The sequence below is a fragment of the Danio rerio genome, chromosome 18 (genome assembly GCF_052040795.2).
Source record: "Danio rerio strain M-AB ecotype USA chromosome 18, GRCz13ab, whole genome shotgun sequence".
NCBI classification, from domain to species: Eukaryota; Metazoa; Chordata; class Actinopteri; order Cypriniformes; family Danionidae; genus Danio; species Danio rerio.
Genome location: NC_141038.1, coordinates 10,137,558 through 10,165,424, shown reverse-complemented (window position 1 = coordinate 10,165,424; position 27,867 = coordinate 10,137,558). Strand labels below are relative to the sequence as shown.

The window sequence follows — 27,867 nt, the reverse complement described above, 5'->3', positions numbered from 1 at the left end:
CCCTTTAAAGTACACAACACTGATGTAGCATTTAATGCCTTAAAATAGCTTCCGCACTAAAAAACATCAAAGGCATAATGAGATCCAAACTTACAAAGAACTCAAAGAAGATGCTGTTATCCACATACTGGTAGTCAAAGGACACTGAGCCCGGCTTCTTCAAGTGTACAGTGTAGATCAGAGAAACTGTACACTCATCCCTGTTGGATTCCAGATATGAGCCCTGAGCAGCCCACTTTGCACTAAAAGCACACAAATACACAAGACACATAAAAAACAGTGGTGACTGAGCTTTGAATTGCATAACAGGATAAAAATAAATGATCGCTTTAATACTTCTATTGTTTCATATCCCTAGAAGTGCATGTGTCATTTAATCTGAATGTGTGCTGATTTGATATTAAATAAATAAAGGCATAGGGTAAAATACAGTGTTTGTTGCAAATACTTTGAGGGGGGGGGGGGACTTGAATTCAAGACATTTCACACATTTCTGACTGCCTTTAAATAAATGTAATTCTGATATCATCAACATTGTCCTATATGACTTTAGGATTACTTTAGTATTTAGAATTTCACACTGTTTTAAATGCAGTTTCATCAATAAGTGTTGAAGAATTTGGCAACATAACTAACCAATTAATTAAAACCAACTAACATTCTCAACAAAATAACTAACCAATTAACTGATCAATCATACAATTAAAAATGAGAACTTAAAAGGGAATGGTCATTTCAGACATATCTCATAGGCTATGTCAAACTTAATCAGATGTGTTCTTTATGATTGTAGTATTACTCTATTTGGTGTTGCCCAAAAGAGCCAAACCTTGTTAAACAATTCAAGCAAAGCAATTTGTTTGAAAAATGTAAATTAATTCAAGTAACAAACTTAACTATTTACTTTATAACCAATTAACCAACCAACCAGCAAACGAACACTCCAACTAATTTAACTAATCAATTGAACTAACAAACTTAACCAGCCAATAAGTCAACGAGTTATCCTAACTATACAATTATTCAACTAACCAACTCAACAAAGAGCTAACTTAAATATGCCACTAATTCAACTAACCAACTGAACTAGCCAACTAATTAACCAAGTAGAAATCTTAACTAGCCAATTGAACTAATCACACGGCCAATTCAACCATCCAACTTTTGTCCCCATAGACTTCTATTCATACGCACGCAAATGCGCCAGATCAAAAATGCAAGCTCATGCGTTAATTTCAGAATTCGCTGCGTTACAAAGTTCATGCATGGTGAACTTTGACCTGCGAAATCGCATCACTTAACTGCATTGGACTAACCAAGGATCAACACATGACCTCTCTGGACAGAATTTTAACATATGGACCAATTTTTAAAATGTCTAATCACCTTGTTTAATTCCACCCCTTCTCGCAGCACCGTACTACAGAATTTTGCAAGCTCAAACTCTAGTTTGACCTCAGCTTAAATCAACCAACCAATTAACAAACCAGGGGCCTGTTCCATGAAACTGGATAAGCTGGCAAGCCAGTTAAACTGCAGTTTAGCTTGCATCAGTCTTGGGTTTTAGGTAACATGAAGGTAGTTTGACTTTAATCAATCTTTGTTGCCATGATGTTATTGAGCAGCTGATCTGAGCTATACTACAATACATGAAACACAGAATTTGTGCAAACTAAACTGAAACATAACTGGCTAGCCAGCTAATCTGGCTTTATGGTACAGGCAACAGGAATCTTAACTATCCAACTAATTTAACTAACTGACTAAACTAAACATCCAGCTAAAGTAACTATCCAGCTAACTAAACTATCCAACTAATTTAACCAACCACTGAACTAACATTACTAACCAACCTACCAGCTAACCTGACTCAAATTATTTCACAAAATTTAACTAACCAACTAAACTTACAAACTAACGTAACTATTCAACTTAACTAAACTATAAAACAAAAAAGGGTTTGACACACTTCATGTTATCCCACCACAGATTGATAAAGTTAAAGTAGATTAAACATAAAACAATTAGGTTAATAATCTCAAGAATTGTGTTGTTTCGGCTCATTTTAAATCAGTAGTTTGTACAAGCAGCATTTTTTTTTTGGAGTACAACAAACTGACTAGCTTAACCAATGAACCAACTTAACTCTCTAATTAATTTAACTAACCAACTAACTTAACCAACCAACCAGCTAACTTAACCATCCAAATCATTTAACCCGACTTAACTAACAACGCACACTAACTAGTCTAACTAATCAGCCTAACTAGCAAACTGATTAGATGAACTAGCTAATCGACTAATTTACAAACCCCCTTAACCTACCAACCATCTTAACCACTACCAACTAAACAACTTCAGCCTAAATTAGCTAGCTGAACTAACCAACTAATAAGTAATCAACCAGTGTTACTAATCAACCAACAAGATAAATTTATACAGACAGACAGACAGACAGGCAGACAGACAAACATATCCACCTGCTGCAGGAGGTTGAGTTGTCTTCATTGGCTGAGTTATCAGGGTTGGTGGCTAGACTGCTGAATCCAGAAGGAATGTCATCCCACTCATCAAAGCGTAGGCCGCTGCCCAGAGAATAAGTGCCAGCAGCACACTGAGTGCACTCCTGAGCAGACATCTCCAGAAACTCCCCCGCCTTGCAGGAGAATGCTGAATGACAGTTCAGTCAAATGCCATTAGAAAATTACACTGATCAGATCCTTCACAAATCCACACATCCATAATAGATACAGATAACATGAAATATGTTTGCCAATACAATTATCTCATATCCAGGCCACTGATGTACACCTTAAATATATGCATTTGATTTTTATATGCTGTCAGATTTTAAAGATTTCATAAATAAATAGTTGCTTTTAAAACACCATCATGCGACTTTTTCTATTTAAATAAATAAAAACAAGTTGGTTGTGTAATACCATCATGCCAGCTTCTTTTACAACTTACAAAAAAATAATACAAAAAAAGAAAAAAAAATTAACACCACCATGCCAATTATTAAGTAACTTTAACACCAACATGCCAGCTTTGGCTATTTAAAATTAAATAAAATCAAGTTTTTTATGCCATGCCAAGTTATTTGGCTTAGGCTAGTTAAATAAATATGTTTGCTTATGCCAGTATCTTTGATTATTTAAAAAAAAAAAAAACTTGTAATTCCATGCTAGCTTAAGTTACAGTATATACTGTAGGTAGACAGGTAGAACATAATATTCATCCTGAAAACAGGTGATAAGTAATTGTATATGATTCCAGTCTGAGTCAAGTTGATCAACCAACAATAATAATTGTAGTCATTCTGGAATACAAAAATTGTTTTAAACAACATTTACCAAGCTTTTCGTTTTCATGCTGAAACCATTTCCCAAAATAACATTCAGACATAGTTAATGGATCTATTTTATTTGCAAATATCATTTTCCTGGCTGAAGAGGCAGATAATTGATATGTATGATATGCATGTATTAATGTCCTGACCTATAATGAAAAACAGCACCCATTTTGATTTCAGATTTCCTTTAGCTGCTGAGAACTATGTAAGGTTGGGAACGGTTAGTAAGAGGCCATTGCACATGTTCTGTCGAAGAGGAAATTCCACTGTGCTGATAAGGAGCGTAAAGTATGCTGTTCAAATACACACACTTGCCATTTAAAAATGCACCGATTCATATTAGTGCATGAACATCCACATCACCACACATGACAGTTCATCCCAAAACTTCTTTCCTATTTACACTAAACTTAAACGTCCCATGAAGTGCTTTAAAATGTGCATTTTTTTTATGTAACGTTTGACAATCTTAACTACAACATGAAGACAGGGCAGGTCATGTTGTAGCCCCTCCCCTTTTTAAAAACAGCCAATAGCAGTTTGTTTTTATCACTGCTCTGCGCATCTAATCAAGCGCATCAAATTCAAAGCGTCTTCAAGGGGCGGGGCATGTTAGATACTAGAAAGCATTTGATTGGTCAGAAGATTTATTTAGAAACTGAAGTATGAGGTGATCAGGAGACAGGAAAAAAACCTCCAGCACAACAACACCATGTTACCAACATGAAAAGGCATGGTTTGAGTAGCAGAGCTGGTACAGATGTAAAGTATTTGGATCTTTATGATTGCTCGCGGAAAGACTCAGAGGCCTTCACACACCCGACGAGAACCACAATCTCGTCACACCACATCTAATAAAGTTCTAAACATTTGGTGTCTGTCCACAGCATATATAAAGCAATGTGGCGCTTCTCGCATGGAAGGCTGTTTGCCAGATGTTTATGAAACAGCCATCATTGTTGTGTTTAGCAGTACACTAAAGCAGGACAGCACATTTAAAACCCTGCCTACTGCAGTGCGGGCTGTCAGAATGTTCAGAAACAGTATACCATCACTCAATTTTTTCTAACTTATTTTTCCCTTAAAGGGATGATCCAGAGTGCATCTTTAATGCTAAGCAATTTCATGCTAAGCAATGTGTGCTAATGCTTCATTTGTAAAAAAAAAAAAAAAAAAAAATTACGTTATTTTTTTTTTATATAATTTACTTATCTGATTATATACATTTACTCAGCTAACATGAAAATGAGTCATATTTCCTGGTTCCTCCGAAAGGCCCGCCCTCAAGAGGCTCTGATTGGTCAGCTATCATACTGTGCTGTGATTTGTGGATCACACAGCTTTGTCTATTATGGCTGGAGCTGCTCCTTTGAAGAGTTTTTAGCCAAATCCAGCACTGAACTGGGAGAGATTCTGGAAGCTGTCCTTTGTCAAATGCTAGCTATATTTTTATAATTCTCTGAACTGTAAAATTAAACTGTAAGCACTTCTCTCTTTGTGTCATGCCCTTTGGAAGCCTAAATACAGAAACAGAACAAGCTCTGTGGAAAAGCAGCATTTGGACGCCATTTTAGCTATCTATGAGCATTACAGCGCCTCTGGCAACGTCCCTTTGCTGCGCGGGGTGTGTGCACGTAGTGAATGCATTTAACCTGTAGCCCTTGTTATCTCATTAACCCGAATGTATTTTTGTGTAGTTCCTAAACTTTGTTTGCTGTAGGCTTTGCTAAGCTAACTCCATAAAAGCCAATGTCTCTCCTTGCATTGAACTTTGAGTGTCTAACATTCAGAGATGTTTGGTTCACACAGCTACATTACACATCAACTAAAGTTTAAAATATGGTATCGTAGTGGACCATCCCTTTAAACAAAGAACTTTTGCTTTAGCATGCTGATAATAACATCAGTAAATATATATTATGATTTCACAGGATCTTTAAACCTAAATTAGTAATAACAAGCACACTGTGTGAACCTACTGCAGTCGGTGCCCTTCACAGGGTCTGGTAATCCTGTACATTCTCCTGGATTGAGAGGAATGGCCACCCTCCACCTGGAGCCAGTGCTGTCACACTCGGTGTACTGAAAGTAGTAGTCCGTCTGCAAAAACAAGCAATGCATCTAAATTTAACAAGGCCCCTGCGGATTCTTAGTGGGTGTGGATGTGTGAAGTTTGACTGTAAGAAATGTAAAACACATGGACATTTGAGTATTGTGAGGCTTTATTGCCGAGAACAGTAAAACAAGTCGTAACAGAACTCTAATAATACATGAGTCAGTCAGTCATCTGTCCTCAGTCTGCTGCCGCCGCACCCTTTCCTCTCCAAACGTCGGCCTCAGTACACTTTTAAATGCAAACTATAGGATGTTGTCTGTTGTCTTTCACATTCATGCACTTCTCGTAGCCAAACAAAAAGAAAATGTTAATTTCTTGGGTGCTACATTCCAGAATGCAAAGTTAACTTACAGTACCATCTGCTAAACCTTAAGGTTGATTAACCCTAAATCTGCTTACTCAAGGTACGTCAGTTCCAGAACTGCCCCTGGGATTAAGTTCAGTCAACTCGCAGTACATTAACCCTGAACACATTAGACCCTCTCAATAAAAGAAGAAACCATGAGTCACAATGGAAACAGATGCCAAAAAAGCATGCCACCTCTCTTCTTTCTTGTTGTGTTTAACGGCGAGTTGCAAGCTTATTGCACCCTACTGGTATTGTACATTATTCTATAATATTAAATCTTTAATTTTCTTTATTATTGTGAACAAGAATTATAAATGCTTGTAAGATGCTAGCTAATCATTAAATGGATGACTAACTGATGCTTGGATGCTTGGCGTAATGGTGTGAGACACTTTGGGTCCATTAGTATCAATTGAGCATTGTGTCAATGAAACAGCCTACCCGAGTATTGTTGCGGACCATGTCCATCCCTTTATGACCACAGTGTACCCCTCTTCTGATAGCTACTTCCAGCAGGATAACACGCCATGTCATAAAGCGTGAATCATCTCATACTGGTTTCTTGAACATGACTATTGAGTTCACTATACTTAAATGAATATGGCCTCCACAGTCACCAGATCTCAAATCAATAGAGCACCTTCGGGATGTAGTGGATTGGGAGATTCGCATCATGAATGTGCAGCCGACAAATCTGCATCAACTACATGATGATATACCACAATGAATTAAGCCAGTTCTGAAGGCAAAAGAGGGTTCAACCTAATATTTTCAACTACAACAACAACAACAACAAATGTTCCTTTAATGTGAAACAATTAAATACACAAATAAATTGTACACAAATACAGTACATCTTCAATGACTACAATAAGCTGCAAATTATTGCAGATTTATTGATTTTGCTGAAATCATGTTGAATTTTCCTGTAATGTTTGGCCAGAAAACTGTTCAGTAATTTCTTTACTGCAGCTCCTCCAGCACAGACTGAGTGATCGGGAAGGAAAGAAAGCCATCAGGAGGAAGCTGATAATAAAACCCAGAATGCCCTGCGGGTCAACACACTGTACGGCAGGGCAAAGACACAGAATAAAACAAGAACTAGACTCAGATTTAACACGCATTACAACACAAAACCCTAGTCAAAGCATGTAGTAAATCCATTGCTATTTAACTTGACCACAATTAGTCGATCACAAATATTCAATATTTTAAGACTGTCAAATCTTGTCTAATGAGAAATCAAATGTGCACAGTAAACACAAAACGTAGATGTACTGTATGTAATTTCCTAAAACCTATTAAGAAACTCATATTAATATATTTCGGCTTGTTAGCATTTTATAATTGACTTGTTTTTTTATTCCCATGCCATTTTGAACCACCTTTGAAAGAACGGTCATCTCATTTTTTATATATTCCTGAGCCAAATAGATCCAATTCTGCAATAGACAGACACTGTAGTCAATCTTTTGCTTTATGGGACACACAATGATTTCACAGTCACAGTTTTTCCATGCACAAAGTCCAGAGGAGGTGCTGAGCGCTCGGTGAAAGCCATTTCAGAGCGGCTATTCTTAGCATCATATCACCAGGCTCTTGAGATGGGCATGCAGGGCTCACCATCTCTGAGAAAAGCGCCACTCAGCACTCCACTGGAACCTCGTTGAGCCCTTAGCATAGCATTAGAGATTAAACACACACCCTGGGTGGATTCTGGCACACTATTTAAGAGATGAGAAATGCATATTTTAAATGGGATGCCCAACAGCAATCTGACACCAATCAATATACCCAGACAAAAAGCATATCAGCTGCTAAATCAATATGCAAGTTGGAGAGCTTGGAAAAACATGTTACAATCAAACACAAAAGAATAGACTTGTATTTAAAACTGCTGGGGGCCTGAATAATGGGGTATAGCAATGACAATACACGTATACCAAGACATGTTTAGCAGAAAAAGTTTAAATTAAAATCTAACAAAACATAAATATTATCAAATCAATAATAACTCATCTGCTATTAAAATAATAATAAATCATTCACCATGAGATGTGATGTACCAGAAGGCCATTAATTTGATACATCATGCAAAAATGTGAACATGGATATTTAATACAAGTATTGTTTTTCTTATTAAAATCTTAACATGTTTGTGACTCTAAAACAGTTTGAAACAGTTTCATTTAGGTCATTTATCCTCTACACAACATAGATTTGGATACATTGATTTATGAAAATCTAATCTTCAGCGATAAGCTCCATATATCCAAAAGTGACTATGATTTAAACTCTTTGAGAAGACTCTTGCAGTACCGTCTTTTATCAAAAGATGTTTAGAAGTTCTCCAGAGAGATTTCGTTTTAAATGACAAAGGGATACAGTACACAAATAGCAACTGAATATATTAATATTCCTATTAAAGAATTCTTCTTAATTCAGACACATACAAGAAAAAAAACTAACTTAATTTAATTGAAGGCAGGGTTTCCATCCAATTCATACAATATATATTTTTCATTTAAATGAAACCTTTTTATTTTGCTAAAAGTAAAATATTTAATCTAATAATAATTTTTTTTTTTAAAAACAGCAACTTATTGGTACACTCTTATAATATGTTTTTAAAGGTGTCAGTGGTTTCAAATAAAAAGTATTTTGGGTATATAAGTTTTTATATATATATATATATATATATATATATATATATATATATATATATATATATATATATATATATATATATATAAATTCTTCAATAAAAACATTTTTTAACTACTAGAACTAAAAGGTCATAATCTAAAGAACCATTTACCACAGTAAAGTAGTTTTTGTAGAAATAAATTGTAAACTTCTCGATGCTCTCTTAAAAATATAATTTAAAAAAGTGTTAGTGATTTCATACAAGAACCATTTTTACTTACTTTTAAATAAAGCAAAAAACCCATTATATTTTTTACACACCATTTGATTTCAAAACCAGCAGGTCAACCTAAAGAACCATTTTCTATGTAAACTACCTTTTGTAGAATTAAATTGTAAACTTGTAAACTCAATTTTCTCTTAAAATATATTTTTTAAAGTAAGTGGTTTTATAAGAAACTTTTTTGTTCCTCGAAGAACTATTTTCTTAAAAAAAATAATAATAATAAATCTAAAAATAGGCTCTTCAATAAAGTTGTACATACTTTTAAATTAACCAAAAATGTCATATAAAATGTTTTACATAGCCTAGAATTAAATGTCAAAACCAAAATGTCAATCTAAAGTACCATTTTCGCTGTATCTTTGTAGAATTAAATGGTAAACTTCTTGATGTACTCTTAAAATATACTCAAAAGGTGTTTGTGATTTCATATAAGAACCTTTTTTGTTACTCAAAGAACCATTTTCTCAAAAGAAATACCTAAAATTAAGTTCTTCACATTTTTACATACTATTAAATAAACCAAAAACGTCACTGTAAAATGTTTTTACATAATATTAAATGTCAAACCCAAAATGTAAATCTAAATAACATTTTTTCACTATAAACTACATTTTGTTTAATTAAATTCCATGTATGGCAAACATTAATTATTGGATCATAGCTTATTGAGGTGAAGTTGGTTTTATATTCGGACATTAGTTCATTTTAGACAACTTGTGACACGCTCGCTATATTTTACACGCTATTCTGAATATTGGGTCTAAAATAGTATAAGTACGACTTCAAAACATTAGCACAATTAATTGACTGTTGTACTTTGATAGTCATTGGCTGATAATAAGATTTGACCATTTAGAATAGTTTTCTGAAATTATATTATGAAGGAAAAAGTCCAAATGTGCGAATATAAAACCAAATTTTCCTCAATTCATAGTTTGACCCTCTATGGTTAAGTGATCACCTGGCGCACCTGTTACTTTGGAAATTATGAGTGTCAGCACGTGTCAACAACCAGATTGACCCCAAAAGTACAAATAAACGCATGTCAAACAACTCAGACCCTTTAAACACAGAAACGTGTGCTAAAACAGTTATACAAACTGCATGAGTGAATCAAACACAATGAACGTCAACAATAAACGCAGCAGCAGGAATGATCTCTCACCTCTTTACACTGACGCAGGTTAACCGAAGACGCCACGAACGCGTTCAGGATGAAAACCCAAAATATCCATCCTAAACAATTACGTATAAAACGCTCTCTGTGGCGGACGATGATGCTCCTCGTGCGCTCCATTGCTTGCCGAACGGATTAACGGGACCGTCCCATCAAATCAGAGAGCGACGTCAACACGGAACGTCATCTGACGGAGCCTGTTTGAAGGCTTAGAAATTACGTCACAGCTGTTTTACCCAAAACATGACCAAAGGAGTAGCATAACAATAAAAGCCTTCATATCTTCAGCAGATTTAATAGCTTACTTTAAGTGGGTGATCATTAAATAAATTGCATGACTCAAACGCACTGATATGCACAGTAATAATATATCATGATAAATTAGTGTAGCACAAAACAATTACAGGATATTGCTTTTGCATTCACTTAAAAAGATAGAAACGGGTTGCAAATGTTAATCATCTACACACCACTAGATGTCAGTCGTTACAGAGAAATATGAAGGAATATCAATAATTAATTGTTAATAATTAAATAATATCCTAAAATCTTTCAAATCATTTAATAAATATTATGCATATTCCCAAAAAAATATGCCATGAGAAATAAACATATGACATAAACCTAAAATTAAACAATTTCAATTTAAAAAAAAAACTAAAATCACAGTGAAAACTTAACATGTAATTTTAATCACATAGTGAAAACTTGAAGTGTTTATTTTAAAACTTAAAAATAATTAATATGCTACATTCTTTCTAACCCCCAAATAAATATTATGCATTGTTTCCATTACATGAAATGCCATAAGATATAAACATATGATATTAAGCTAAAATTAAATCATTCCATAAAAAAGTGCTGGCGTTACAAAGTGGAAACTTAAAATGTAATTATTTCAAAACTTTTACAATTACAATAATTATTGCAAAACGTAAAATATATTAATATCTTACATTCTTTCCAAACCTTAAATAAATATTATTTGCCTTGAGAAATAAACATAATATAAACCTCAAATTAAATCATTTCTATTTAAAAGGCTAAAATCACATTGGAAACTTAAATTGTAATTAATTTAAAGCTTAATAATGATTAATATCCTAAATCCTTTCTAATCCTTAAATAAATATTATGCATATCGTTTCCATTAAAATATACAAAACATAGGAAATAAACATATGATATAAAGCTAAAATTAAACAATTTCATATAAAAGTGCTGCAATCCCAAAATGGGAACTTAAAAATGTAATCATTTCAAACCTTAAAAAATAATAAATATCCTAAATTCTTTCTAATCCTGAAATATTATATTCCATAGGAAATTAACATCATATAAATCTAAAATTAAACAATTTCTATGTAAAAAGCTAAAACTCACAGTGAAATCTTAAAATGTATATATTTCAAAACTTAAAAATGATAATTATCCTAAATTATTTCTATACTTCAATATTATGCATATTATTCCCATTAAAATATTTGCCATAAGAAATGAACATATGATATAAGCCTATTTTATATAAAAATGCTACAATCACATAAAAGAAAATCAAAATGTAATTATTACAAAACGTAACAATTATGAATATGCTAAATACTTTCTATCCCTTAAATGAATAGTATGCATATTATTTACATAAACATATATGCCATAAGAAATAAACATATGATATCAACCTAAAATTAAATATTCAAAATTAATTATAAAATGAAGTGGAAACTTAAAATCTAATAATATCAGCATAAAAATGCTAAGCTTGTATGGTGAAAACTTAAAATCAATGTCTAATTTCAGCACATAAATGTTCGCTTTTACTTAGATATTCATTAACAAAAATTATTTGTGAATCATTCGGTCACAAGGCATGTATAAATCAGACTATTGCAAATTTGGTTTAATTGGTCAATGTTTTTTCTTATTTATTTTAATTCTTAAAAACTCATTTGCAAACTCAGGCCCATCACAATAGTCACAAATAGCCCTCATTAAACAGAACTTCAGTTTCACATAGATTTTATTTATTAACAGGATTTAGATATTTGGCACCAGCATTGTTCATAGAACAAAACTCACAATATAATTTAATACAACCAAACATTGAAATAGGCTACATTTGCATGTCAAAAAATAATGCACAAAAAGTATTTAGCACATAAACATTGATATTTAGAAAATTACAACAATGACAAATGTACATCGTCTAAATATCAATGAAAAAAACTAAAAGATTTGAACAAACAAAACATTTGTAAAATCATTTTATTCTTGTGAGATTTGCTTATTTAAAGTGGTCTGCTGGAATAATTTTATCTGCCGACATCATGGAAGTACAGATTGGCACATAAACAGAGAAGGACAACGAGACCTGTGGAATAATAAATCAGACCACGGAACTTTGGATCCAGGTCACCTTGACGATACCAGAATATCTGCAACAAACAGAGAAGCCATCTTTTCTGATCAGATCAACAACAGTTTTTCATGAACGACACAGACGTAAATAGGAGAACTAACCAGCACCAATACAGAGGAGCAGATCATTATGATGCAGACCACAAAGAAGATGTTTAAAGCTATTGGAGGAGGTGTAGGAAAGACGAACGAACTGATGACAGTTACCTGTAAAGGAAATATGTTTATTTTAAAAATCTATTCTGATTTCAGGTACAACTTTCATCAATTTGGATTTTTAGTAATAGTAAAGTCATGTTTTAAATACACCGTAAAACCCAACAGTCAACTTTATCAAATGAAATGAGAGTAGATAACTCAAAATTGACTAAAAGTTAATTCAACTCATTTGAAAAGAGTTTTGAAATCAGTGTTGAAGGTAATGAGTTAATTAAACACCTCATAGGGTCAGACAGAATTTGCGGATGTTTTTTGTTATTTCTGCTGAGAATTTTTGAAAAAGTCTGCAGATTTCTGCGGAATTATTTTGGGAGTATCATAACTAAACCCTTAATATATGAAATAAAAATAATATCTTTTTAACTTTTATTTAATGTTTAAAATGCATATCCAATTAGATTCACTTAATTTGGTAAATAAAGCAAGTTTGTTATATATTAGAAAATATATAACAAATATAGTCAGAAATATTACTGTACAAACTGCATTGTACATAAATCAGATGAACATTTTCACATTAGTCAATAATATTACTGAAATTAATTAAAAAACTGAATAAATATAGATTTACACACATTTACTCAAGTAAATAAACAGAATTAATTATGGGCTAAAAATCTGCAGAAAATCTGCGGAATTCTGCGCGCCCAGATTCCGGGTGGGCCTACTCATTACTTCAACTTAAATGGAGTAAGTTCACCATACTCGTATAGATTACTTTTTGAACCCATGGTTTGTTGCAATTGGTTTTCTCAAACAGTTTGAGTTGCCTTAACTTATTGGGTTTTACAGTACTCAGTTGATTTGAGTTCTCTTCATTTATTGGATTTTACTGTGCTCAAATTGCTTCCTTTATTCAAATGGAATAAGTTTTTTCTTTTTGTGATTTTACATTGGTTTATATTTTATATAAAACTATATTTTATATATATTTATAAAAATTACAAAGCTTATTTATTATGTTAGGGCTTTGTCAAAATAAAACTTACTCTGCACTATTAGAATGATTAAAATAAACAATGATCATATTATTAGGCTACTATATTTTATTAAAAATATGATTGCTGACAAATGGATATAATTATTAGAAAGTAGCAGCAAAGTACTGTATACCTATTTAAAATGAATAAATGATATTACATAATGATTTAGTATTTTGAGGTTGCACTGTGATCACTTAAATATTTTTTACTTGTCTTCAAATGATTGCCTGTTGTTTTTTGAGGTACATAAAATACACTACACTGAATGACATTTTGTTTGATATCCTCAGTAAATCATAGTAAAATAAAACAAATTAAAAATTTATATATATTAGGCTTAGTAAAAAAGCAAATATATAGGGAGCACATTATAAAGCTGTGTTTTATTTGATGCTTGAAAACTCATTTTTGTCTTTAGTCCTGAACAACAAACGTCTATGCAACATCCTCCTTTATACGTCAAGCCAAAATTTGAATGTGGTGAATAGTAGATACTCACAAGGACCAACAAAGATGTGAGTCCACCAATTGCCAGGTTAGCAATTGTTTGCTGAAAGAGAATAAAAACATTTAAGACAATTTTATTTCATTCAAACTATCCATATTTCCAAACTTACATGCTACATTACTTTTCTTAAAAAATAAAATAAATAAAAAGTTTGCTCCATTAAATACAGTTGAGGTCAAAACTGTTAGCCCTCCTGTGTTTTTCATTCTTTTTAAAATATTTCATAAATGATGTTTAACAGATCAAGGAATTTTTCCCAATAATTCCTATAAAAAAAATTCTTCAGGAAAACGTCCTATTTGTTTTATTTCGGCAAGAATAAAAGTAGTTTTCAATTTTTTAAAACCATTTTAAGGTCAATATTATTAGCACCTTAAGCAATATTTTTATTGTCTAAAAAACAAACCATCATTATGCAATGACTTCCCTAATAAACCCTAACTTGCAAAGTTAACTATAAGCTTTTAAATGTCACTTTAAGCTACACATATCTTGAAAAACATCTAGTATAATATAATGTGCTGTCATCATGGCAAAGATAAAATAAATGAGTTATTAAAACTAATATGTTTAGAAATGTGTTGAAAAAAACGTCTTAACAGAAGATGGGGAAAATATCTGACTTCAAGTGTATTTATCTGGAACCTTTAGCCGATATTTAAAGCACTAGAAAATGTAAACAAAATTATATCTTAAATATAATCACAGACGTTGTAATAAAACCAAAAAGGACTTTTAAATTCTGCTCTCACCCGTGTGAAAGTCTCTCCGAGCAGCGTGTTGTGTGTCCCACTGGAGCGCGTCCTGAAATCATCCATGTTTCTGGATTAAGGTAAAGTTGGTTTTATATTTCACACATTCAGACTTTATCCTTAATAATATATATTTTTAAAAGGTGAACTCATATTAGCAGCCAACGACTATCAAAGTAGCTATAACACTGTAAACGGTTAATTATTAAATAGCGCTGTTGTTTTCCAAGTGAGATTTCCGACCCAACATATAAAGTACCATGGTAAACGATAAAGGGAGTGTGTCACAAGCTGTCACCGAACGAATGTGCGAATATAAAACCAGCTTTACCTCAATGGTCTGAGAGGGGTTTTGGTCATGAGGAGCGGATCATCAACGCCTCCTGCACTCATGATCATCTCTGAAAGGACTTTCTCATTCCTCCACATGCGTAAAGCAACACTCATGCCTCTGGCCGAAACACAGCTCTCACAAGCACAAAGGGGGTATTTTTACAGTGTTTATTTTATAATCTACAGAAACGCATGAAAACTGTCACGGTCAAGAAGTTATATTAAAGAAAGCTAACTGCTAAGCTAACATTATTTCATTAACAATGGAATTAATAGTTTATCCCGAACTCAAATGATTAAAATGCAGCTAGAAGTGTTCTGAAACTAATTATTTCGATTGCCCCCTGGTGGCTGTAGGTCGTTAAATAAAGCGCTCTGCATAATGCTACTTCAAGCAATCTTAAAGATGGTTTCGTAGTTTGTTTATTATCGTTATCATTAAGTTCAAGTATCTGTATCTATTTGTTTTAAGTTATATACATGATTAGGCTATATTAATATAGGATTCAGCCGAATTTAGATGGCCATGCTCCAGCTCATGATCACTAACTCAGGCTCCAAATGACGTCATCCGCGCAATATGTCCGCAAAAACCCAGGAAATTTTGGCTTCACCCTTCTCCAGAGATATAAAGTGTACAGCGTTGTTGTTGTTTTTCTTCTCTTACAAAGTCAGCTACAAATATATGTGTTTCCCCATGTTTTCAATTTTAATATTCAAGTACAAGTAATTGTTCAGACAGTGAGAAGTGACTATTAGAAAAGCATTGTCATGAGGCATTTGAGATTACTGGATCATAATGATTTAAAATCAATTTACCAAGTTCAATTTCACTTTGTTTTGTTAATAAAAATCATTGTAAAATGATTGTTTAAGACAATGTAACCATTTTAAACGATTACAGAATTAGCCTAAAATGTCTTCAACTACAGCTCAATAAGGATTCAGTTTTTGAATCTTCAAGCACCATTGAAAAATCAAGTAATTTAATTCAAATTTTATCATATTGTACTTTTAGTTTCACCTTATATTAACATTTTTCCAGTCATAGAAAATGTTCATTATTGCATAAACAAATAAAGCACAATATTATGTCATTTGATCATGTCTCTGTTTTGAAATTTAAAATGTCAAATGGCTTAAGTAGAGAAGACCTAAGAGCCGTTGGATTATACTTATTTTATAATTGTCATTTTATTATGTTGCAATTATGACAAAAACCTGGGGCCTTTACTATGAAGTCAGGTTAGCTAGCCACCAATGAGGTATATGCACTTGGACTTTTAATTTCAATCAGCCAGCCCAAGGGCTTTTAGTTCATTTTCATCCCATACAAAATCGCTGCGTTTAAGATCTGATTTTCTAAAAAAAAAAAAAAAAAAAAAAAAAAACATCCTATTTCACTGCCTGGCTGAGATACGATATAAAGTGGGTTTTAGACCAAACAAGAAGCACTGCATTAAATTATGTTTCACCGCGCCATGTCTTCAAAATATGGAAATTTATTTTACCCCGGTAGTTTCAATGGAGTTTAAACTATCTTAGGTCTCTTTTTACGCTTTAACAACCAAATGAATGCCTAAGTCTATTTAACTGATTATATTTGAATTACATCAAAGCATCAATGCTGTTAAAGGAACCTTAAAAGTCACATTAAGCTTTCACCAATAGTGCATAATTGGCTGAAAACACTAGCTGTGTATATAGCCCATTCTGGTTTTAAGGTGCCATGAACTAAGCTCAGGTCATCTGCTCGGCAACATAGAGTGATTAAAGTCAAGCTGCCTTCATGATACCTAAAGCCCAAGACTGGTGCTGAACTTAACTGGCTAGCCGGTTAATCCAGCTTCATGGTACAGACCCTTGTCGAGAGTAAAATAAAACAAACAAAAATTGTTATTGTGAGTTTTTTTTTTCATTTTATACGATTTCTTTTACAGCATCGATGTTGTAATGTAATTACAATACAATCAGTTAAACAGACTTTGGCATTTATTTAGTTGCTCAAGCGTAAAACGACACAAAAAGCCATTTACTCGCACGCGCCCGTCAGGATCGGCAGGCTAGCGCAGAAGCTTCATTGAATATAGTGGGGTATAATAAATGCTCATTTTGTAGACATGGCGAGGAAAATGTAATTCAATGAATCTTGTACAATCCGAGACCCACTTTATTTCAGATATCACTCAGCCAGTGGAGATCGCTGATTTTTAAAGAAAAAAGACCTTAAACGCGCCGATTTTGCATTGCCATACAGTTCACCGGAAGCGCTTAACCCAGGCTACTGGCAAATTAAAAGTCCTATTAGCATGCTTCGGCATATGCTGTACCCTATAGGATTTTAAAATATCATATCCATTAAACTATACAGAACAAAAACATAGAAATATGTAATACAAAAGGAGTCTCACCTAACTTGTATTCACCATATCTTCTAGCTAAAAACATTACAGTTAGGATTTAACAGTGATATTAACAACATGAAAAATATATTAAATATTTAATTCAGATTGGTGAAGAATATAAACTATATTAAAAATGCATCATTGAAAACCTGAACAAGCATTTGGGTGGTTGTTCTTTTGAGGAAAACAATGCATTCAGATGAACAAACTAGATATTAAACATCATTTCAAGTATTTGTGTGTATGTGTGTGTGTGTGTGTGTGTGTGTGTGTGTGTGTGTGTGTATATAATATGATTTACTACTGTATTACCCAAAGATCTGCTAGACATTTTAAATGTGTAAATGCTTTAAGTGCTTATCATGTATCTCATATATACACACATACAAACACCCACACACACACATAACAAAACATTGGAGCACCCAAGGAGCTGTAGTGCAATAAACCAAACTGGTCAGGCAGATTGTAAAGGGTACTTCACATCCTCAACAGATTGTTTGCAGTGTTTCACAGTCTTCCATCCCTCCAGCAGCATGATCTCAGAGAGAAAAAAAACTCTTTTCACTCTTCTTCTGGACTAGCTGTGAATATTTTTTGGCAGAAAAAAAAAACAGATTTGATGTAGTCAACAGATTGAAGCCAAATACATGAGAATGTCTATATAAAACCAGGCACTTTAGATAACTTCTGATGATTAAGGAAACAGGAGATGACCAGTCACATTTTGGCCTTCAATGGCACTATATTGAGAGACTGCACAAAGTTGTCCAGGGTGGAGAGGTATTCCTGAGGATGTGTGCGCAGATGACCTGCATGAATGGACTCTTTCCACTTCTTGCTCTCGACAGTCAAACCTCGGCTTCTCCAGAGCTCCACCACCTTCTCCAAACTCTTGTAATCACACAGTGCATCGTTCTCAGAGTAGAAGAAAAGTGACGGTGCATTTACAGGAGTGTTCCAGAAGACATCGATCGCAGAGTTGAAGTAGTCGACCGTCTGATGTTTAAACGCACGGAAGTACAGAAGGCTAACAGCCCTCACCAGACTTTCCATCCGTGGCATCATGGTTTTACCAAGACCTGAACAACAAACGAAACAATCAAAATAATTCAAATGAAAGTTAATCAGGTCAACATTTCAAGACATAGTGGGGAAAACAAGTATTGAACATAGGGCTGTGCAAAAATATTGAAATATCTAACTATCGATATATCTATCTATCGATAATTTATTTCACGATAGTGTATCGATAGTCCAACCTGAAGTATCAACTCATGTTGTGCCAAACAACCTCCTCCTTTGCTCCAGTAGATGTCGCTAACTCGCTATTAACAAAACGCTAAAGGCTGATTTATACTTCTGCGTCAAACGCTGGCGTATGTACAGTATGTACGTCGGCGTAGCTGACGTGCACCTCTCAAAAAATGTAACTACACATCACAACGACGCGTAGCGCAAGCTCTGTGATTGGTCGGCTTGGTAGCGCTGACGAGTCTGGGCGGGGCCGAGAGCCGCGTTAAAGGTGCGAGCCTAATGGAGTGATTGTTTACAAGTGTGGAGTGCCGTGAAGGAGCTCCGGATGGAAAGTTTTGTTTTGTGTTTACCTTATAGTTAAAGTTGTTGCACGTCCGCCAGACAGAGACAGCGCGCAGAAGTATAAATGCACAGCTACGCACGTTGCATGCGCCGTGGGTTACGCCGGTCACTTGACGCAGAAGTATAAACCAGGCTTGAGTAGTATGGTATCAGCAGTAAGCAATGTGAGCATAGTGGAAAATATAAAGGAGCCTCCAGCTTTTAGAGCTGACGTGTGGCTGCACTATGGCTTTAACACTATACCAGAGTACTGAATTAGACAAAAAATGCCATTTGCAAGCTTTGCAAATCTATCTTAAAATATTTGGGAAACACTACGAACTTGTGTTATCACTTAACAAGACACGACGCAGATGACTTAGCAGCACTGTGGCCTCAACTGAAACCTCTTGATTCAAGGCAAACTACACTGGATAACATCATCAACAAGCTTCTGTTTGCCTTAACTAACATAGCAGAGTTACTGAAAACTGCATAGGAAGAATGGGACATCAATTGGAATTACCTGTCGTTGTAACAGACAACGCGTCAAACATGACCATGGCAGCAAAGCTGGCCAGCATGTGGCATGTAAAATGTTTCGTGCAAGCCATCAATTTATCTATGTGCGACCAGTTTTCACAGCAAAATGTTCACGATGCTGTCAGTCGCACTGTCAGTTTCTAATAGCCTAGTTTACTGCATATTAGAGCACTGTGTTCCAGTTTTAAGTTTACTTGATGCGTTTTAATTTTTTTTAACTTGCTTAATAAATTGTTTATTTAATTTATATGTGACTTTAGTGGCATATTCATTTAGTTCAGTGTTAAATAACAATATGCATTTAATACAGTTCAGTGAGTTCTCTGTTCGATAACACTGTGCAGTTCTAATGAATTGAAATGGATAGAAAATAAATTGGAATTGGAATTTTATTTGTCTGCTGACTTCATTGTATCGTGACCCATGTATCGCCCTTGCCAATACACAGCCCTACACGTATTTTTTTTACAGCTTTAACATTTGACAGTTAAAAATTAAGAGTTCCAGCACATTACTTAGATAATACACAAGCATTCTGAGCACACACAGAAAGAAAACTGTAAATAAACACTGTACATACCAATGGCCATATGTTCCAGTGACCCTATGACCAAGCTGTCGTAGATGTGACCCCTGATCCTGTTTGTCAGGCTCTGATAACGCTGGGTGTCTTTGGCCACATGAACAAGAACCTGAGTAAATGTATATCCCCCTATTGAGAAAGCATGGACCAGTAGGGGGCGTTGTGAGAAGCGCTCGCTCTCTAACAAGTCCAGTAAATGGCCACCAAATTCCAAACCCCAGCGGGGCCACAAAAACTGGCTCACCTCGCTTTCCACAACAAGCACATCAAAACCCGTGCGAAAGTAAATCTCACAGTATTTGGCAATGGCCTGAGGTCTGGAGCCCAACCAAGGCAGCAAAATCAATACCGGTTTTGGGTGACCAGGTGAAAAGTTACCCGTAGGAGTCCCAGACAGGAGGGTGATGTGTTTACTGATCTTGTTCGCAGTGACCCCAGCCATAGCGATCGCTCTGGAAAGCATGACAGCAGGTGAGCTATAAAAAAAGCACAGTGGGAAAAATAGTGGTTAATACCTCAAAGGCACAGCTGGTTTAGACTTACTCTGGTGTCTGTCGGTGGCCAAGAAATCTGCTCAATGCTGCTTGAACTCTGGCAATCTGGCGCTTGCAGAAATATCTAACCTTCTGGATTATTGACATGCTGTATTGCTTTTGAATTCGGGTAAATGAATCTGATCAGAATTAAAAGGCGTGTTTCTCAGCTCCGCTCCTGTGAAACTGCACATTTCAGATCTCTTTATATCTGAATGACTCAGTTCAGGCCGTGGTGAAGCAACTCCGTCTTGACAAACACATATTTTAGTGTTGCACCATTAAATTTGATCAAGCTATAATGCAATATTTCATTTTTTTTAAAAGCCTAAAGTCTCTGAACAGAAGAGATTTTTGGAATACAGCAGACACCATTGCATCAGTGGTGTGTTATGAAATAAGTCTGAAGCCTTCGACAGTCTTTCAATCCTGATATTAACATATTTTAAGTCAGCATGACATCAAAATTTACTCTTCTCATTTTAAATGTTTAATTTAGTAGAAATCTTTCAAAAGATGTATCTGTGCACTTCTGTGAAAATAGATTTAATCCTAATCTTTTTTTAGGGGCTTTTCACCTTTATTGATAGGACAGTGAAGTTAAGACGGGAAAGCATTGGGAGCAAACAGAGAAGAGAGAAATCGAGCTGGAAATTGAACTCGGGCTGCTGTGAGCTAGAGCTGAACGATTCATCGGAAAAAAGATTGTGATCTCGATTTGACCCCTGAACGACCTTAATCCAGCATCTCCCCAATTCTGTCAATTATATTTTCAAGTTCGGAAAAAGCATAAATGTGGTTGCAAGTCTTAACTGACAGTAGACCTACACATAGGCATGGGCCGGTATAAGATTCTGATGGTTTGATAACCTTGGATAAAAATATAAAAAACAGGGTTTCTGCAGGTTTCATCATGTCAAATTAAAACTTTTTAAGACCGTTTTAAGACCCTTATCAATGAAATTTCCAACCATCACAGGGCAAAAATGCTAATAATTTTCTGTAATTACCAGTGGATTTTTTTTAACTTGCCCAATTTAGTTAAAAAATTAAAGTAAAATTTTTTTTTTTTTTTTAACCACATATTTTAAATAATGTTTTAAAACAAGCAAACTCTAGTTAAATACATACATTTTTATTAGCACCTTTCTCATATGCTATGGCCAATTTAGTTCATCCAATTTACCTATAGCATGTCTTTGGACTGTGGGGGAAAGCGAAGCACCCAGAGCAAACCTACACAAACACGGGGAGAACATGCAAACTCCAGCAACCTTCTAGCTCTGAGGTGACAGTGCTAACCACTTTTTATTAATTAAAGTATGAATTCTTTTTTATTTTGCTTTACACTATAATTATTAAAAATGTTCTGCATCATCACGTCTACAATGGTTTAATTTATTTGTTTACATTTTTGAGGAAAAAGACTTTTGTCTATGTGAAATGTAAGATTTTTCAACAACGCGTTTACAAATTTGAGGACTTATTTTTGGATCAGAGGAAAACAATCCATTCAGATGTACTTTTACGTAGGGCTTACAACCTGATAGTCGAGTCTTATCTTTCAAACTAACAGTGCAACCAAATCAAAAAGTTGAAGAGCTAGTATAACCAGTTGAATACAAATACAAACCACTTAGAAAACACTTCATTTCCAATATAACCAAGAAACCTTTAATAAGACCAATTGTTGTCCTGCATTAATCAAGTAATAAAAAAATCAAATAATTTGCTTGCCTTGCACCTTTTTTAGCATGTTTGTTATATAATTGAAGATATTATGACTGCAGCTGACTGAAATAAACCCAAAGTGGCCCTTTAATTGCTGTCTCACTGTCTCACTAACTCTGTGTCAAAGACTTTGCAATTTTCTTCTTATCAAAAAGGATTTGTGTCACAGAGGACAGATAAAATATACTAGGTTGGGCACCTCCAGAGGCAGGATTGAGAAATACAGACAAATGCTATCTAAGATATACAGATAAATGCATGTCATCTAGTGGATGTTCTCTATTATGTTATCTAAGGTCAAAGAACATACACTTCTACATTTGTAAACAAACACACGTGGATAATGATGCAGTGGTGTGTTTGTTCAATGATGCAACCACTATCAATCTAGCACTGCACTCTCAGTGTATGTGAGAGCAAAACATATATTTAAAAATTTCTCACAAAGCTGATTTACAATTCTTTGGTTATTGATAGTTTCCATTCTAGCTCTAGATTTGTGTCGCTTCAGTATTATACACTTTATATTAATTTGTAGTGCTGATTATCTTTCCTTTTCAGCACATTAAAAGTTATTTAATTCTGGTGAGCAGACAAAGCCAGTCAATTGAAATCCTGTTTAGGATTCTGCTTTGTTTGAGACAAAATTTTAACAATCTCGTCTGAGAGCTTTCACACTAAAGAATCTATTGCTTCCAAAGTATAGCGACCAGCCAAGTGCAAGCATCATTATAAAACTTGCTAACAATGTGGTGGTAAAACATCACAGAAATATATACTAGATATCGCATACAGACCCTAAGCATGCGTCAAAATACTGCCACCACATTTGTATAGTGCTCCCACAAATGTCACTCAACCGCACTAGTCAAGACTAAAGCCAATCTGAATATGCTAGACTTCTGCACTGCGTACAGGTGTAGTGACGAGCAAATAAAGCAAAATGGCAGAACATTTCATAGGTAAGATTTTGTTTTTTAAGTTTTTGTATGTTACGAACTTTTGTACAAAAGTCTAAGTGAATTAACAGCTAGTTTTTTAAGTAACTTATGAAGGTGGCTGATAACATAACAGTACTTACACCTCAATTTAGATACTTTCCATACTAAATTACTGAATATTACAAATGTTATACCATTTAGATCAGGGGTGGCCAATCCTGTTCCTGGAGAGCCACCTTCCTGCAGATTTCAGTTGCAACCCATATCAAACACACCTGCCTGTAATTATCACATGGTGTTCAGGCCCTAATAATTGGTTCAGGTGTGTTTGATATAGGTAGCAACTGAAATCTGCAGGAAGGTAGCTCTCTAGGAACAGGATTGGCCACCCCTGATTTAGATCACAAAGGTGGATATGCACACTGAGACGCATGGAACTCACGCGAGTCGTTCATAACAGAGATTCATTCTCAAACTAACTGCTCTCAGTTAGAATTAGAAGTGAAAGTGGGAGAGGAGGGTGTTTCAGGACATGGATTAGATCTTTTTAAGAGAGAGGGTGGATAGTATATATCAGTCCTCCACTGGTCCTTGGTCCCACATTCATTTAAAGGAGCGTTACCCTGTACTAAAGTGGAAGCTCTATTGACGCATTCCCATAGAGATTTACATTATCCATTTCAGAAGAATGTTAATTCATGTTAGCATGCTAAAATGTACTAATAAAACATGTTAAAGCATGCTTATCTCTTCTCATCTTTATTTTATTTAACTTTTAGACCTGGCTTTGTCAAGACAACACCAGCATTTATGTTTAAGATCATTACTGTGGGGTGACACGGTGGCTCAGTGGTTAGCACTGTCACCTCACAGCAAGAAGGCTGCTGGTTCGAGTCTCGGCAGGGTCAGTTGGCATTTCTGTGTGGAGTATGCATGGTCTCCCTGTGTTGGCGTGGGTTTCCTCCAGGTGCTCTGGTGTTTCCCACAGTCCAAAGACATTCGCTATAGGTGAATTGGATACACTAAATTGGCCATAGTGGATGTGTGTGAATGAGTGTGTATGGATGTTTCCTAATTCTGGGTTGCAGCTGGAAGGGCATCCACAGTGTAAAACGTGCTGGATACGTTGTATTTCATTCCGCTGTGGTGACTGTAAAAATTATTACGTTATTATTATTATTTCTATATTTTATAAGGGATTATTTTATTGCTTTATCATGATTGCTAAGTGATTATAAATATAAAGAGCAGTGCAAATTCATTTGACTTGTAAACTTGACTCATTAGTCAATAATAAATATAAAAAAATATGTTTTGTGTTATTGTGACATGTTTCTGTCCGATATTACATGTCTCGTGCATACTGCCTCTATAAATAAAAGTTATTTTTTAAGGATTTGACATGTGGCCCTTCACTTAGTTTGCAAAACTTACTGTGGCCCTCAGGTCTATAAAGTTTGCCCACCACTGGACTATGCCAAAGGAAAATGAAAGGAAAAAAAGAATCGTTACTGTGTATTATACCTAAAAATGCAATTAGAAACAGCAACTAGCCTAAAGTTCCATAAGATTTATTTGACTAATTCATTATGTCTTGCTTGTGTCATTCCATATGTTAAGATTATGTGGTCAAAGACAAAACATTCACTGACGTAAAGTTGGTTTTATATTCGGACATTCATTCATTTTTGAACAGTGACAACTTGTAACACTGTCCTTATCAACACTGTTTTAAAAATTGGGTCTAAAATAGATGCCAGTGTGACTTCAAAACAACATTCGCACTATTTGATTGACTGTAAACAGTGTTGTACTTTGACAGTCACTGACTGCTAATATGATTTACCTATTCAGAGTTTGCAAAGAATACTTTTCTAAAATATTATTAAGAAGAAATCTTAATATTATTAAGAGGAAATGTACACTAAAACCAACTTTACCTCAATATGCAATTCAAGGTCAAATATGCTACTCGTGTTTTGATCAATAACAAAACCCAGGTCTAATAATAAACTCAGATCTCCTGGTCTGATCATCCCCATTGTCTAGTGATGATGATTTCATGTGATGCTGCATAATATCATGTTAAATAACGCCCATGCATTTATTTAAACTATGCTATCATTAGCCGCAATAGCGCAACTGTCTTAACTGTTTCAACTGTTTAATGACACAAATATATTTGGAAGCTAAATCTTGTACTTTGCTCCACATTATAATTACATATTCAGTCATGATTAGCAGCTTCGAGCAGTTTAGAAGAGCAGTTTGTTACTTGTTGTCAAAACTGTTAACGTTAACTTAGCTGTCAAGTTAGCAACGCCAAACTAAAAGGGGAAAACACAACAATTCGCTTCGCTACTTGTTAGCCCAAATGTAAAAGTTTACTCGTTTAACACAATTATCCTCCAAAACACGCTAGTATTACAGATATCGATTTGTTCTTACCTGCTGCTAGCTACAAACTCGCAAACTGGGGTTGATGCTGACGTGCACGAGCACCTGTGAATCGGCGACGCGCTGCGCGTGACACCTGCATGCACGCTAGCATGTAAGCGAGCAAATAATTACGAAAATAATATACATTTTTGTTTATTTCTTCGTCCTGACAAAGGGCTGCAGTTAATTAACTAACTAAATAAATTATAATGCATAGATAGCGCATTAAGATCAGTGTATTATTTAATAATCTACGAAATAGGCACATATGTGCAATATTATGTGTCACCAGCTGGTGGAGTACGAGCACTGTGGTTTTTCATCAAGCGCATTAAAAAAATGAATAAAACTTCAGGAAAGTTCGAATCATTTCCCTGAACCGATTCCTGTGGTCAGTTCAATTTTGTCATTTCATTTTTCCAGTTATTTTTGTCACAGGCAAGTCTTCACTATTTTTAAAGTGTTGAATTTGTTTTTTTAATCGACCCTCCCTTTATCGTTTACAGTACATTACAGTTCCACAATCATTTGTTTGTTATTATAAGGGAATATGTCTTGACAATCCACACAGACGTGACTTAGTAAAGCGTGAAGTCATAGCATTAGTCTGAATGTAAATCCCCTTGTCAGGCAGCGCTGGAGCAGCGCGACAGAGTGGATCAAAGCGTGTTTGATGCAAAGGTATTAACAAAAGAAAAATACACAACTTAACTTATTTGTTGTATTTGCACCAATGCTGCGATGCATGCCCACAACTTCATGCATTGGGTTAAATTAACCTGTCCAGTCTCTGTGTTCAGTCCGTCACTACCATGATTGAAACCCAGATAGGCAGATCAGGCAGAGTAATACAGAGAGTGTATGGAGACAGATTAGACTCAATAATAATTCACGCAAAAGACACGATGTACACATGCATTCACAAAAAATGTTCACATGCACAAAATAAAAATACATTTTCATAAAATACGTTTCACAAATGCAAAACACGATTTGCAAATTAATACAAAACTTTTGTACAAAAAGTTTTGAATGTTTAAAACTTGCGAGTTCATCCCGAATGAGAATGTGCTAATCCTCTTTCACGTACGACTCCCTCTGGATACGTGTGTGTGTATTTTTGAGACTTTCCTGCCAGAGTCAGGGCAAGTCGTACCTTTCAGCCAATCAGATGAGAGCTGTAGTCAATGACACCAACTCTGCGCTTCATTTGCGCAGACTGTTTCTCTCCAGCATGGCGAACGGAGAAAACAGCAGTCGCAGTTGCACTTTTTTTCATTTATTGAATTATTTGTCCATAGCCTCACTCTTTTTATCCATTATTTTGCCGCAGCTCCGCTCTTCTTATATATTTTTCTCGCAGCCTTATGAGCAGAATGTAGCCTGCAGAATGATGGATTGTCATTCCGGCAATTTGAGCATAGCAGTACTGCTGTGGTCTAGCGGTCAGCACGTTGCGTTATCAAGCTGCCGACCCGTGTTCGATCCGCACCTGAGTTGAACTTTTTTTTTTTTCATTTTTATTGTTAAGACATATAAAACTGTAAGGTTGTTGAACATTTGAAGTTCTAAAGCAGCTGTTTTCTTTAAAAAGACTTGATAGTGTAATTAGAAACTGAATTGGAAATGACCTTATTTTAATATAGTCAGTCGTGAACTGAGGTAGGCCGGTCGAAGGCTTGAAACTCCAGGGCTGAAAAGGAGTCCCACTCCGGCCCTGATTATACCCAATGAATTTAAACAAGCTGCTGTTGTGCTTTAGTTTTAAATTTATAAGAGTGTACAAAAAGCTTTGAATGTTTAAAACTTGCGAGTTCATCCCGAATGAGAATGTGCTAATCCTCTTTCACGTACGACTCCCCCTGGATACGTGTGTGTGTATTTTTGAGACTTTCCTGCCAGAGTCAGGGCAAGTCGTACCTTTCAGCCAATCAGATGAGAGCTGTAGTCAATGACACCAACTCTGCGCTTC

General features: G+C 34.9%; 3 protein-coding genes across 10 annotated transcripts in view; all 3 read right to left on the bottom strand.

The window, feature by feature from the left end:
- Positions 1 to 10,126, bottom strand: part of elapor2a (endosome-lysosome associated apoptosis and autophagy regulator family member 2a) — a 39,362-nt gene extending 29,236 nt beyond the window's left edge. For 3 of the 4 annotated variants that reach the window (XM_087292309.1, XM_087292311.1, XM_087292310.1), the window contains exons 1-4: positions 9,918 to 10,106; positions 5,335 to 5,455; positions 2,481 to 2,670; positions 95 to 242 (exon numbers count right to left, since the gene is read on the bottom strand). In XM_087292309.1, the coding sequence (XP_087148435.1) occupies positions 95 to 242; positions 2,481 to 2,670; positions 5,335 to 5,455; positions 9,918 to 10,049 (591 nt within the window). In that variant the 5' untranslated portion in view covers positions 10,050 to 10,106. Of the gene's footprint in view, positions 1 to 94; positions 243 to 2,480; positions 2,671 to 5,334; positions 5,456 to 9,917 lie in introns of all 4 variants that reach the window. The other variant, NM_001089407.2, reaches the window with a different exon arrangement.
- A 1,702-nt stretch (positions 10,127 to 11,828) lies between these two features.
- On the bottom strand, positions 11,829 to 15,273 carry tmem243a (transmembrane protein 243, mitochondrial a). Of its 2 annotated transcripts, XM_087292011.2 has the most exons (5): positions 15,141 to 15,273; positions 14,810 to 14,879; positions 14,049 to 14,099; positions 12,450 to 12,554; positions 11,932 to 12,364 (listed from the first exon to the last, which is right to left on the bottom strand). In XM_087292011.2, exons 1-5 carry the CDS (start codon positions 15,254 to 15,256, stop codon positions 12,242 to 12,244), a joined length of 465 nt encoding a protein of 154 aa, XP_087148137.1. In that variant the 5' UTR covers positions 15,257 to 15,273; the 3' UTR covers positions 11,932 to 12,241.
- A 555-nt stretch (positions 15,274 to 15,828) lies between these two features.
- Positions 15,829 to 25,980, bottom strand: si:dkey-5i3.5. Of its 4 annotated transcripts, XM_087292306.1 has the most exons (4): positions 25,905 to 25,980; positions 20,630 to 20,727; positions 20,249 to 20,380; positions 15,829 to 18,629 (listed from the first exon to the last, which is right to left on the bottom strand). In XM_087292306.1, the coding sequence occupies exons 2-4, from the start codon at positions 20,712 to 20,714 to the stop codon at positions 18,268 to 18,270; spliced, it is 579 nt and encodes a 192-aa protein (XP_087148432.1). In that variant the 5' UTR covers positions 20,715 to 20,727; positions 25,905 to 25,980; the 3' UTR covers positions 15,829 to 18,267. The 4 variants fall into 4 exon arrangements, with proteins under 4 accessions (XP_087148432.1, XP_087148433.1, XP_087148434.1 ...); XM_087292307.1 differs by lacking the exon at positions 20,249 to 20,380; XM_087292308.1 differs by lacking the exon at positions 25,905 to 25,980 and adding an exon at positions 20,795 to 20,924 and having other exon boundaries at positions 20,249 to 20,727.
- Positions 25,981 to 27,867: the final 1,887 nt, after the last annotated feature.